Source organism: Leuciscus leuciscus (assembly GCF_965113295.1).
Source record: "Leuciscus leuciscus genome assembly, chromosome: 18".
Classification (NCBI taxonomy): Eukaryota; Metazoa; Chordata; class Actinopteri; order Cypriniformes; family Leuciscidae; genus Leuciscus; species Leuciscus leuciscus.
The window spans coordinates 8,980,195-8,993,169 of record NC_138742.1 but is presented as its reverse complement, the minus strand read 5'-3'; the positions used below and the strand labels follow the sequence as shown (position 1 = coordinate 8,993,169).

General features: G+C 38.0%; 1 protein-coding gene across 1 annotated transcript; it reads right to left on the bottom strand.

Moving 5' to 3' along the window:
* Positions 1-490: 490 nt before the first annotated feature.
* On the bottom strand, positions 491-12,768 carry ints11 (integrator complex subunit 11). The gene is made up of 17 exons (XM_082145442.1): positions 12,460-12,768; positions 11,875-11,972; positions 11,706-11,779; positions 11,384-11,612; positions 11,013-11,111; positions 10,885-10,919; positions 10,195-10,333; positions 10,008-10,072; positions 9,700-9,889; positions 8,733-8,816; positions 8,506-8,595; positions 7,554-7,716; positions 5,335-5,445; positions 5,122-5,183; positions 4,824-4,966; positions 3,214-3,343; positions 491-613 (listed from the first exon to the last, which is right to left on the bottom strand). Exons 1-17 carry the CDS (start codon positions 12,485-12,487, stop codon positions 557-559), a joined length of 1,797 nt encoding a protein of 598 aa, XP_082001568.1. The 5' UTR covers positions 12,488-12,768; the 3' UTR covers positions 491-556.
* Between the last annotated feature and the right edge of the window lie 207 nt (positions 12,769-12,975).

Sequence of the window (12,975 nt, the reverse complement as noted above, 5' to 3'; positions counted from 1 at the left end):
AAATCAAACAGAAATCTCCATCAAACCCGGATCCACAACTCCACGGCCCGCGGGGCACGGAGGGTCATCTACGCCATCCTGGCCATCACTGTTGTGTGTTTCCTGCCTTATCATGTCATGCATCTAGTGTACCTCCTGTCTCGCTTGAGACAGGACGAACATAGTGACTTGATTTACATCCTCCGTAGGGTGACCATGGCTCTGGTCAGTCTAAACAGCCTCCTGGACCCGATATTGTATTACTTTGCCACCGGACACTACAAGTGGAGGTTCAAAAGACTGAGGCTGAAGAAAAAAAGGGGTGTTTATTCCATTTCCAGGGGTTTTTAAGCTTCTGAAGGCTGAGGCTATTTGTTTTAAGTGCCGTCTACCATGTAAGATTGAACAGAGGCAAGACAAGGTGACTCCTATCGCCCTCGAATGAAAAGACTGTATTTTTGTTTCAAATTCAAGAAATAAATATATTTTTCACAAATGACAGTCTTCTGAATTTTACAAAAAAAAAACCTTTATTATTATTTTCAAACAAAGACAAACGTCAAATCAGTATCACCATTCAGGAAGGCAGACCTTTCTTCAACAGCGTAGACAAGAAACTGCCCAATTCTTCATCCTGAGGAAGACAAAGATAGTTTTAAACACTATGACAAACAGGTTAAAAGGGTACATTTCAAAACCTAACATGTAAAATCTAAACAACTCGATCAAAAAATTATTATTGTATGAATAACAGTATATAAATTAGAATAAGAGTTAAGTTAATCAATAACTTAGACAGTATGGTATATTACTATTATTGCTTTCAAATCGATTAATCGCATCTAACATAAAAGTTTGTAAATATATTCATGTGTATATACACTGAACAAAATTATAAACGCAATTTTTTTTGTTTTTGCGCCCATTTTTCATGAGCTGAACACAAAGATCTAAGACTTTTTCTATGTACACAAAAGGCCTTTTTCCCTCAAATTTGTCTATATCTGTGTCAGTGAGCACTTCTTCTTTGCCGAGATAATCCATCCTCCTCACAGGTGTTGGCATATCAAGATGCTGATTAGACAGCATGATTATTGCACAGGTGTGCCTTAGGCTAGCCACAATAAAAGGCCACTCTAAAATGTGCAGTTTAACTGTTTTGGGGGGGAAGAAAAAAAAAGGTTGTTGATTGTGGCCTGTGGAATGTTGGTTCACTCCTCTTCAATGGCTGTGTGAAGTTGCTGGATATTGGCAGGACCTGGAACACGCTGTCGTATACGCCGATCCAGAGCATCCCAAACACATTCAGTCATGCTGACTGCAGGAATGTCCACCAGAGCGGTTGCCCATGAATTGAATGTTTATTTCTCTACCATAAGCTGTCTCCAAAGCCAAAAGAATTTGGCGGTACATCAAACCACGTGTAACCACACCAGCCCAGGACCTCCTGGGTCTCGACCTGACTGCAGTTCGCCGTCGTAACTGACCTGAGTGGGCAAATGCTCACATTCGGTGGCGTCTGGCACTTTGGAGAGGTGTTCTCTTCACAGATGAATCCCGGTTTTTACTGTACAGGGCAGATGGCAGACAGCGTGTATGGCGTCATGTGGGTGAGCGGTTTGCTGTTGTTAACGTTGTGGATCGAGTGGCCCATGATGGCGGTGGGGTTATGGTATGGGCAGGCGTATGTTATGGACAACGAACACATTTTATTAATGGCATTTTGAATGCACAGAGATACCGTGACGAGTTCTGACTGTTGTGCCATTCATCCACGACCATCACCTCATGTTGCAGCATGATAATGCACGGCCCCATGTTGCAAGGATCTGTACACAATTCCTGGAAGCTGAAAACATCCCAGTTCTTTTATGGCCAGCATACTCACCGGACATGTCACCCATTGAGCATGTTTGGGATGCTCTGGATCGGTGTATACGACAGCATGTTCCAGGTCCTGCCAATATCCAGCAACTTCGCACAGCCATTGAAGAGGAGTGGACCAACATTCCACAATCAACAACCTGTTTTTTTTTCCCCAATACAGTTAAACTGCACATTTTAGAGTGGCCTTTTGTGGCTAGCCTAAGGCACACCTGTGCAATAATCATGCTGTCTAATCAGCATCTTGATATGCCACACCTGTGAGGTGGATGGATTATCTCGGCAGAGTAGAAGTGCTCACTAACACAGATTTAGACAGATTTGTGAACAATATTTGAGAGAAATAGGCCTTTTGTGTACATAGAAAAAGTATTAGATCTTGAGTTCAGCTCATGAAAAATGGGGGCAAAAACAAAAGTTTTGTTTATAATTTTGTTCAGTGTATATATATATATATATATATACATATACAGTATGCATGTGTGTGTATATATATATATATATATATATATATATATATATATATATATATATATATATATATATATATATATAAATGGTGCTTTATAATGATTTATGTTTTATCGATTTGACAGCACTAATTAATATGTGTTCAAAGGTTTGGGTTTTTAAAAAGAAGTCTCTTGTGCGCACTAAGATAATATATTACACTTCATAGCAACCACTTCCTTTTTTAATATAGTATACAATGTAATTTATTCCTGTGATGCAAAGTTGAATTTTCAGCATCATTACTTCAGTGTTCAGTGTCACATGATCCCTCAGAAATCATTCTAATATGATGATTTCTGAGACACATTTCACACTTTTCCCAGGATTCTTAAATGAATAGAAATATGTTTTAGCATTGTAAATGTCTTTAATGTCACTTTTGATCAATTTAATGTTGAATAAATTCAAATTAATGGAAAAACAGGTCTGTAAAAGATCTAAGCGTTTGTTGCGGTTGGAGGTGTTTCTATAAGACGCAATATATCGGAGAAGGTGAAGTGAACCATGCGAGAAGATGAGATCACTTTCTCTCCAGCATTTGTGGCCGTTTCAATCGTGATGAACTACCGCATAATAGATGGTGACATTTATTGTGATATGTTTGTGTTGTGAGCTGGCGATACCCGGCCCTGAACGCAACCCGTGTTTGTTAGGAAACATAAGGGCAAAAACTTTCCCTCGTGGGCTGCGAGATGCTGTAAATTCCACGACTAGACCAACTGTCTGACCACGCGCAGAGGTTTTATTATTGCTCACTTTTAAAATTAAGTGGTTAAAGTTGAACACAATATAACCCCTATTAAATTAGGAAGGGCATCAGTGGAGATAATTATTCACCTGATAGCTCCAAGAAAGCAGAATGGCTTTGAGGTTGGGCTCCTCGGCCGAGGACGTCACTTTAATAACGATGGATTCCACTATGACGGTGCCGTCTGGGACGTGCTGGATGCTGTAACTTTTCAATACACTGAAAGAGATCATAGAAAAAAAGACTTGACTTTTAAATGAAACCTTTAGGAAAGCACAAACCTCATTCAGTATTTGTCCTCATGCGCTGACATTTACACAGTGGCTAGAGTGGTAACGGCCTTGTTTACTGAGGGCAAGTGTTTGGGTGCAATGACCCACCTGTACGTGATGAACCAAGCATCAAGACTACAAAAATAGTAGTATACTATCTATCTATCTATCTATCTATCTATCTATCTATCTATCTATCTGTCTGTCTGTCTGTCTGTCTATCAATCATTGGGCTAGCCTGGTAATACCAAACTCTACTACTTCGCTTTGCTTCGTAGACAGAGTCTGGAAGGGCATAATTGAAAAGCGTTTTCTTTCTCGCGGGGGCGCTTGTCTGAAGTTTAAAATCATTGGTTACTCGTAAGCCAATCGCATAATGTTTGGTTATGACATGTGTTATGCGCCGGCTCAGCCGCATCGAACTTCCACTGTAAACACATGTATGATGCGAAAACAAAACCATCGAGCGAAATACCGGAGTGAACATGGCTGTGGAACGACTTTTGCAGATTATGTGAGGTAAATCTACACATCCACGGTACAATCAGCGTCTACGTCACGGCTCTCAGCCTGCCCTCTGTTCGTTGATTGGCCGGCTGTTTTGAGGCCGGAGGAAAACTGGGAGATAGGTCGCTATCTCAGACTGAGTACAGAAGCGAACTGAAATTGAGCGGAAGTACGAAGTCTGACGTAGTCAGGCTATCATTGGGCATAACTGAAAAAACAACATTGTTTTGTTACATTTGCGACCAATTTAACTGCAGTTTGAAGCCCCGTTTACATGAATAATTTTTAAATCACGACACAAATGACTCAGTGATGCCCTCTGAAGTAAAACTTCTTAAGATATCTCACCTAAGCTCTAGGTGCTAAATTCTGAGTGTAACATCCCACACCGACTGTAGACTTGGAAACACCTGACCTTCAAGACTGACTTTTTCTGAAAGTTTTAAAGTTCTTCATTATAGAATTTACATACCAGTGTTATTTTAGTATTATTTATATATTATAGTTGTATTAATATTTTGAAATAGCTTTTATTTTTACATTTTCTGTTTACTTTCTAACATTCAAATTTCTTGTGTTTTGTCATTTTTTATATGACTATTTATTTAGGTTTTATTTTTACTTCAATTTTACTTTTAAATTTATTTCAGTTGTAGTTTGTATTTATTTCCAGTTAGTAATTTTTTTAAACTTATTTCACCTTATTTCAAATTTTTGTTTAATTTAATATTTATATTTTACTTTATTTCAATTCACAATAAAAAAAATTCAAAAACATTTTCGCTTTATTTAACAATAATAACCCTGTTGCATATGGGTATAATATGCATAATTATACCCATAGAGGGGGGCATAATTAGCTGCATCAATTTAGCAAAAAGAAAGTGTGTGTGTGTGTGTGTGTGGTATTGTTTGCTGACCTCTTGAGGTGTGTGTAGATTCGGCCGAGTGTGTCGGTGTCACTGTGGGGGTCGTGGAGCTGGACGCGACAGGTGAAGCGCAGCTGATGTTCACTGAGGCCTAGCTCTTTGAGAGCCTGCTCTGGAGAAACCAGCCGCAGACTCTACACACACACACACACACACACACACACACACACACACACACACACACACACACACACATATATATTCAGAAAACAGGGAATTATTGACATCCAAAACCTCACAGTCGTCAAATAAATGATGGAAACCAACCTAAAGAGCTATGTTGACTTACATTGTCCTTCATTATTAATGTCCCGTGCATGGTGCGAGGTCTTTTAGCATCAGGCAATGGACCTGTGAGAAAGTTTCATATATATATTTATATTTATATCCATAGATAGAAAAGCAGAAACTACAAGACCTAACCACAGGACAGAAAATAAATGATGGTGTGTCTGTAAACAGGTCAAATAGAGCATTCAGTGGTGTACGTGTCATTGATCACCTCCGAGGGCCATTTCTCTCTTCAGCAGGTTGAGCGAGATGTCCACAGGGACGCTGGGGTTCGTCACTATGGTCGTCGTCTCTCCATTGGCCGGCATATAGCAACTAACACCTGCATTGGGTAAAACAAAAGTGTTTTTCTCAGAAGAGAACATCTAAACACTGAAAAGTAAACTATTTAATTGATCGACATTGCATTACTCCCTAAAAAAGTAACTAATTGCGTTACTTAGTATTGCTTTATATTACTTTTGTGGTTACTTTTTCTCACCTGGGCTGGGCTGGGCTTGCTTGCTTGTTTTTTATTAACAAAAAAACTAAAGTTCTATTTTTGGCAAATGTAAAGGCCCTTTCTCACCATAAGTAAAATGAATAAGCAAATTCACTCCTGTACAGTAGAGGGCGCAACTCAAACAAACCTTTCAGCTGTGCTGCTATTCTGGAACGCAGAAGAATAGGATGCAGGAGAAGAAAGTTAGGCCCTGTCCCAAATGGCACACTTCATGTGCACTTTCGGTCTTGTGGACTTACAATGGCTGCCGCGTGCGTGTGTCCGTTAAGTCCGTGAGACCGCAATGTGTCCCATTTGTCATTTTTAGATCTCAGAAGGGTGCTCGCGAGCGCCCCCATGTGGTCGATTTGCGCCCTTGATGCGCACTTTTGCCGAACCCGCACTGATGCGGACTCCGCAGCAGACTTCTTCCCGACAGTCAAAGCGGCATTATGTCGCGAAAGTGTGGACTCAGAGGAAGACCGCGAGTGCTTAGGGTTCCATTTGGGACAGGGCCTTACTGTCTATGATGCTGGACATAGATGCTGGAGAAGAAAGTTTAAGACTCTCATTCCAGCAAAAAAAAAAAAAAAAAAGGGAACACAAATGTGAAGTTAAATTAAGTCATTTTTGCTTATTAGTATGGTCGAATTGGATCTTATATATATTTTTGTGTTTTTAACATTTAATTGCAGGTTTGCATAATATTTTGAGTTTGTATTTCACTTTTTATTGATTTTGAGGAACACTGAATCTGTTTTTGTGCAAGTGAGTAACTGAATGTTCACATTTAGTCTAGAACTACAATAACCATCATGATTACACTAAGCGGTAACCTTCCGGTCTCTAACCAACACGGAAGTGACTAAAACTGCAATTCATCGACTGGCCACTAGAGAGGGCTAAAAGAGAGTCAATCACAAATACCCCCCCATGTTAAAGGTGCTCTAGTCTAAGTGATGTTGGGTGACGTCACTTCTTGTTGACGTTCAAAGTATTGTCAAACAAAACGGAGGCTAGCTAGACCCTCCCTCCTCCTCATCCGCGCACTAACCCCTCAAACCCCAACCCAAATCCTTCTTGTCGGTTATTGGCTGGAACAGTTTATGTTTAGTGGTGCGGGTTAGCCCAGTTTGTTTTTGTTGCCGTTTGTGGAGCCAAAAACGCTGTCTACAGAGACCGCGTTATTTTACAGTGTGTTCAGGGGACAGGCAGCTAGTAGATAGTGAGGAGATGTCTGCTGTATGTGACAAAAAATGTTTTGGCCTAAAAAACGTGTGACATCGCTTAGAGCGATGCAAAAAAAAAAAAAAAAAGAAGTACAGCCTGGTACAAAAAGTTATTTTGCCCTTCATGACACCTGTGAGGGGGGTGATTTTTTTAAATAACTCATCCGTTTAAATGATATTAAACCTTAAAGTTCTACATAATTAAGGCCGTGGCCACTTGAGTGACAGGTGGATTGCCGCCGCTGTCACTACTAGCCGTTTGTCTGCTGTCTGTTAGCCGTCACGTCACCTCAGCTAATCCCGTTTCTTTGCCCATTTTCAGTTTATCACAACACCATAAAATGACGCACGGTGTTGACGCGCTGCCAAGATGGCGACGACCGGTTCCGCACACTTTGGGCTTCAAAAATGCTCGTCAGAAACCTGCGGATGACGTCACGGACACTACATCCATATTTTTTTACAGTCTATGGTTTACATACAACACCTCTGCACTTATACTCCTGATTTCTCTCAACATGGGGACAGGAGAGCTGTCAGTCAATAAATGGGAAAACAAAGTAACTTGCATTACTTATTTGAAAAAGTAACTCTAAAAAAGTAATCTGATTACTCACGTTACTTGTAATGCATTACCCCGCCCATTAATAAATCATAGAACTGGAAATAAGTGATAGTAAAGCAGTCAAAAACAATCAAACAGAGAAGCTGTAGACTTACTGAACTCCTGTTCGATCTTGTCTTTGAGGAACTCCATTTTCTTGGCTTCTCCGTGCACCAGCAGTATGTTCCTGGGTTCTGCCATGCGGATCAACTGCATGATGCCTTTGGCGTCGGCGTGTGCGCTGAAGGACATGTACTCCACCTGCAGCTTCACCTCCAACTAAACACACACACACCACATATGAGACTAGGGCTTGCATAGACTAGTCGGGTAGTCGAATACTTCAACCACTAGTCAGCGCTTTCAGAAGCCATCAAGTACTCGAACGTGCAATGTCGACACACTCGTTTTGTTTTTTTAACCCAAACCAGCAAGCCATGACTGAGCAAAGAGGGTATGTCTTATTCTATATAATAAACTATTTTGAAACAGTTGAGTGAAGATCCAAGTGATGCGAGTACATATCCATTATTGTTTTGTTTTTTTTAAGATTTTTGAAAATAAAAGAGGAGGCTAAGGTTGTATACCCCTAGGCTAACTGTTAAAATTAATTTTATCACATATTTCTTGACGTCAAAGATATGGATATTAAGGTTTTAACATTGCGTGTCAATTCACATTAAAAATATAAAATGAAACCTGTTACTTTAATGTTTTTACAATACAAGTAAGAGACATGTTTGCAAACACTGGGCTGACAATTAATAAACACTTGTTGACACAAACTATTCTTTTCAATGCCTTTTTTTACACTAACATAAACCACGAGTACTTGAGTTACTTGTTTTGACAAGTAACCGAATAGAGATTCAGACGTGAAATATAGAGGTTTGACATGAATAAACTTCTGGTTTGGTCAAGGAAGGTAAAAATGGCAAATTTTTATGAAATTTAAGGGAAACGGTGGACAATGTAGAGACTACAGTTCTACAGTTAGAGTACTACTAAAGTTCTCTGATGCCATCTAGTGAAGGTCAATTAAAATCTGTGTTTGCTGCTAGCAATTACCGTTTGTCTTCCCTCTATCTCCAGTTTCTTCTGTCCATTCAGGATCTTGTGTCCCACAGTGCCTTGCACACAGTATCCTGGCATGATGACCTGAGAAACAAATACATTAAACTCATATATTTTCTCTTTCGATGACCCACTATGAGCTGGAACAGGCATTGAATGAGCTGAAGTGGTACGTAAGTGTTTAGCAGTAACATCTTCTGCTGCTTCATAAGGTTTCTTACCATGTTCTTTTCATTCCCGGCCCATTTCTTGAATATTTGTAAAGACTGCCCAGCATGCAACATTCCAGGGGTGGCGAACACAACCTGATGAAACAGATATCAAAGTCTCAGGCTGCTTTCTATGATATCATGCACTCATTTGATTCACTTCACAACAATCTATCAAGTCTTTTTGAATGCTATAACGGCTACAAAGTTAATGTCTTCGTAAAAAGAATCAGTTCTTCGATTCTGAGGCAGTTCTTGGGAATCGAGAGTCGAATCGAATCTCAAATCTTTTGATTCTGATCACCAAAAAGACTCGAGTTCAGATTTGTTCACCGATTTATTCTGTGATGGATGTGGAAAATCTTTTTAAATATTCCACAGTTATACGAACATATTTAATATTACATTTAAAATGTAATTATTGTATTAAATAAAGGAAAATAGGATTTAAAGAAATAAGATTTAACATTTTCATGTTAAATATTCTACAAGGTTTCTGCATGTATCAGTTAATAATAATAATAATGCATAAAGTAGTAGTCATAATAATTAATAATAGTATATAAAATAAAATAAACACTTCTTTTTGATTAATATTAATTTTAGAATATTAACAATTGAATAATTAAAAACATAATATTAATTAATATCCTAAAAGGTTTCTACATGTGTAATTTAATAATAAGAAATAATAATAGATAACAAAATATGTTGCATAATATAATATTATTATTATTAATTTAACAATAGAACTGCAGAGTATATTATCAGATTTAATGAAATAAGATTTAAAAATTTAATTATATTATTTTTTAGAATACTCATTAATATTCTAAAAGGTTTCTATATGTATAATTTAATAATGAGAAATAATTGATGTGATATATTTTTTGCATAATAATAATAAAAAATGCATGAATGCCTCCTTATAGACTTGCAGAGTATATGAATTACAGACTTGTTTTTGTAGCAGCCTTACCATTGGTCCAGGATTATCAGCATATGAGCGATCAAAGGCTTTGATGTGCTTGAACTCAAACATGTTTCTCTGTACAAAGGTCTTGCGGATCTTCTGATTGGTCCAGGTGATGAAGAGTTTGTAGTAGTGATTGGCTTTCTCCGTCAGCCCGGTGGAGAAATAAATGGGTGCTTTCAAATTCATTCTCTCCCTGTTAAAGTGAACAACCAGCAATTAGACACTGTTCTGTGCCAATATACAGTTTCCATTAGCATCCTTACAGAATATATCATGCTTATCAAGGTGATCAAGCAATTTTACAAGCTCACCAGAATGTTTCCAACAAAATACAGAGTTCCTGTGCTCTTCCCAGAGCAAACACTGGAATCAAGACCTACAACAGAGACACCATAATTAACAGGACATAAACACACACGTCTGAGAACGTATGATTGAACTGACATTAAAAAATGGATAGTTAGCGCTCTAAAATCTGATTGGATGAGTCTTGTCTACCTTGCCTCCTCTTTCCACTGTTTCGTGAACCTTCTTCAGGAAATCTCTTTCCCTGCAGCGTTTGGAGTCTCTGATCGTAGTGGCATACGTGGATTCTGATATCAAAATATCTGGCCGGCATTTGTCAATCCAAGCAGCTCTGAGTATATAAAGTCAGAGAATTGAATGGGTTAGTTCAGACAGAAATGAAAATTCTGTCATTATTTATTCGCCCTCATGTCGTTCCAAACCTGTAAGACTTTCATTTATCTTCAGAACACAAATGTTCGCTTGACGTGTGAGAACCAACGAGGTTCATTCTCGCGTTACACATCACGTTTGAGCTTCAGCCAGAACCAATGAGGTTTGTTCTTGCGCGTCAAGCATGTTCGGCTGAGCTTCTGTTTATGTTCGCTGATCAATGTTTAAATGTGAATAAAAGTCGAAATTCAATCTGTTCATCATATAAAGCGATCGAGTCTCTTCAGAAAATTTGGACTAAAATTTGGAGTTTTACGATCTCTTTATGAACGTTTTGAAGTGTCAAAGTGGTAGTTGCGTAGCTGTCAATGGAGGGACAGAACTAGCTCAGGTTTTATTAAAAATAACTTTGTTTTCCGAAGATGACAGAATTTAAATTTTTGGGTGAACTATCCCTTTAAACATGACTTGAGTTACATAAAATGTGTGACAAAAAGAGATTTTACTCACCCCAAATGTCTGTCTGGTGTCATGTTGTAATCACCCTATACAAATTGATTTAGATATAATTAGCTAATTAAGTCAGTAGCTGGAACATCATGAATTTGAGAGTATGCGATAGGTAATGTGACACTCACTGTGTAGACAACAGACTCCGAGCCAACTTTGATTTGAACCATGGCGGCTCCCAGCACATGACCTGCATAGTACGCTTTGATCTCAAGCTCTTCATCTACCTTGATGGAGCAAAAAAAACAACAACAAATAAATAAGTCAGATAAAATTATTCCCCCCAAAAAAGCAACCACTAGCAACATAAACACATTTATTTGAAGCTTAAATTACATTATATTTAAAACATTTTCAATAGTGAAAAATGTACAATAAAAAAACACATTAAATTACTAAAATTATTTATATTAATTAGTTTACTAAACCTGTTTAAATTAATTAACTAAAATTAATAAAAAAATAAAAAATCTGAATTAATTTAGACAATGAACTTTACCTGAACTGTTTGGTGGAGGTTGAGTGGCACAACTTTCTTCATACAGTCTTTGATCATCTGTGAAGTGAAGAAGTTGGTCTCTCCCTTTTTGTCGACTGTGATCTTTCTGAAGTCCTCCAGCAGGATGGGACAGATGGCTTTGGTGGGGTGGGTCATGTAGATGGGCCCGTCGTAACCCACCATCTCGCTCATGTAGGGAAGAGCCCCGCAGTGATCCAGATGGAAATGACTGAGAGGAACATAAAGAAGGAAAAAAAAATCACAATGAAGAGGAGGAAAACTCACACAACCATCACATGATACAAATCCAGTATAAACAAACCTTATAATGACACAGTCCAAGAACTCAGTGAGGCGACCGTTCTGGGTAATGTAACTAAAATCTGGGAAACGTCTCTGAAATGAAACACAGAAAGTTAAGGGACTTGTAGACTACAGAATTATACTCAAAGTACACATATGTGAACGTAGCAAGAACTGTTGAAACGTACATCATCGTTGTAGCCCATGTGCATCCCGCAGTCAAGCATAATGTTTTTGCCTCCGATGGAGACCAGAATACAGCTGCGGCCGACGTCCTGACCAGCCCCTGCGAGAAAACACATTCAGAAGAACTTGGTTTAGAATTACACCCATTTATATTATAAAATTATAGTCAAAATAATATATAATCACTTATATATATTTAGTTATTTTAATGTAGTTCTAATGTAGTTATTCATAATAATATGAAACGTGAACTCATATATATATATATATATATATATATATATATGTACCGGTATGTGTGTGTGTGTGTGTGTGTGTGTGTGTACACACAAACACAAATGCATACATACTATATGCACGCAATATGGTATTATTATATGGTATATATGGTCTAATATACGTAAAATAAGTTGTTTTAAGGTATAATAAGCAAATTAACATAAACACTTGAACACATAAACACGCTGATTAATATATAATAACATTTGTATATATTACCGGATTTGTTAAGTATCACATGTTTGACAATGGCTTATTTATACACGTTTTTCAGACATGTTACCTACAAAATTAAGCAAGCGTCTTACCTAAAGGCGTGATTTTGATTTCAGGCATCCTGGCAGTTTTGAAAAGATCAGAAATGAAATGTTTTATGTTTAACGTTACAGGAGACTGACAGTCAAACTCTAACTGTAACGTTAGTAGATTAACGTTAGCTGGATATGAACACTTGGTGGGTGCATGTTAGTCAGCTTGCACACTTTCAAGGGATGTAAACCAACTGTGAAGATTGTATAAGTGTGTGGATATGTTCAAATAGTAAAACAGGTTAGCACGGCAGCTAAACAACTTTAGCCATGACGCCACAGCATAGAACAAGTGAGAAGCATATCAATAACCCTCTATGTGTGGGCGTGGCTTAGTGGTCCATTCGTTGTCTATAATTCTAAATAATAATTCTCTTATTTTACCTATTCACTGTGTATTTTCATTTCAATGGCTATCAAAGTCCTCCACGGTTATTATTCAGGAGTAAATTATTATCTAGACCGCTACTAAAGCGAAGTACAGACAGACAGTCACGTGGTAACTGTTTCTTTTCA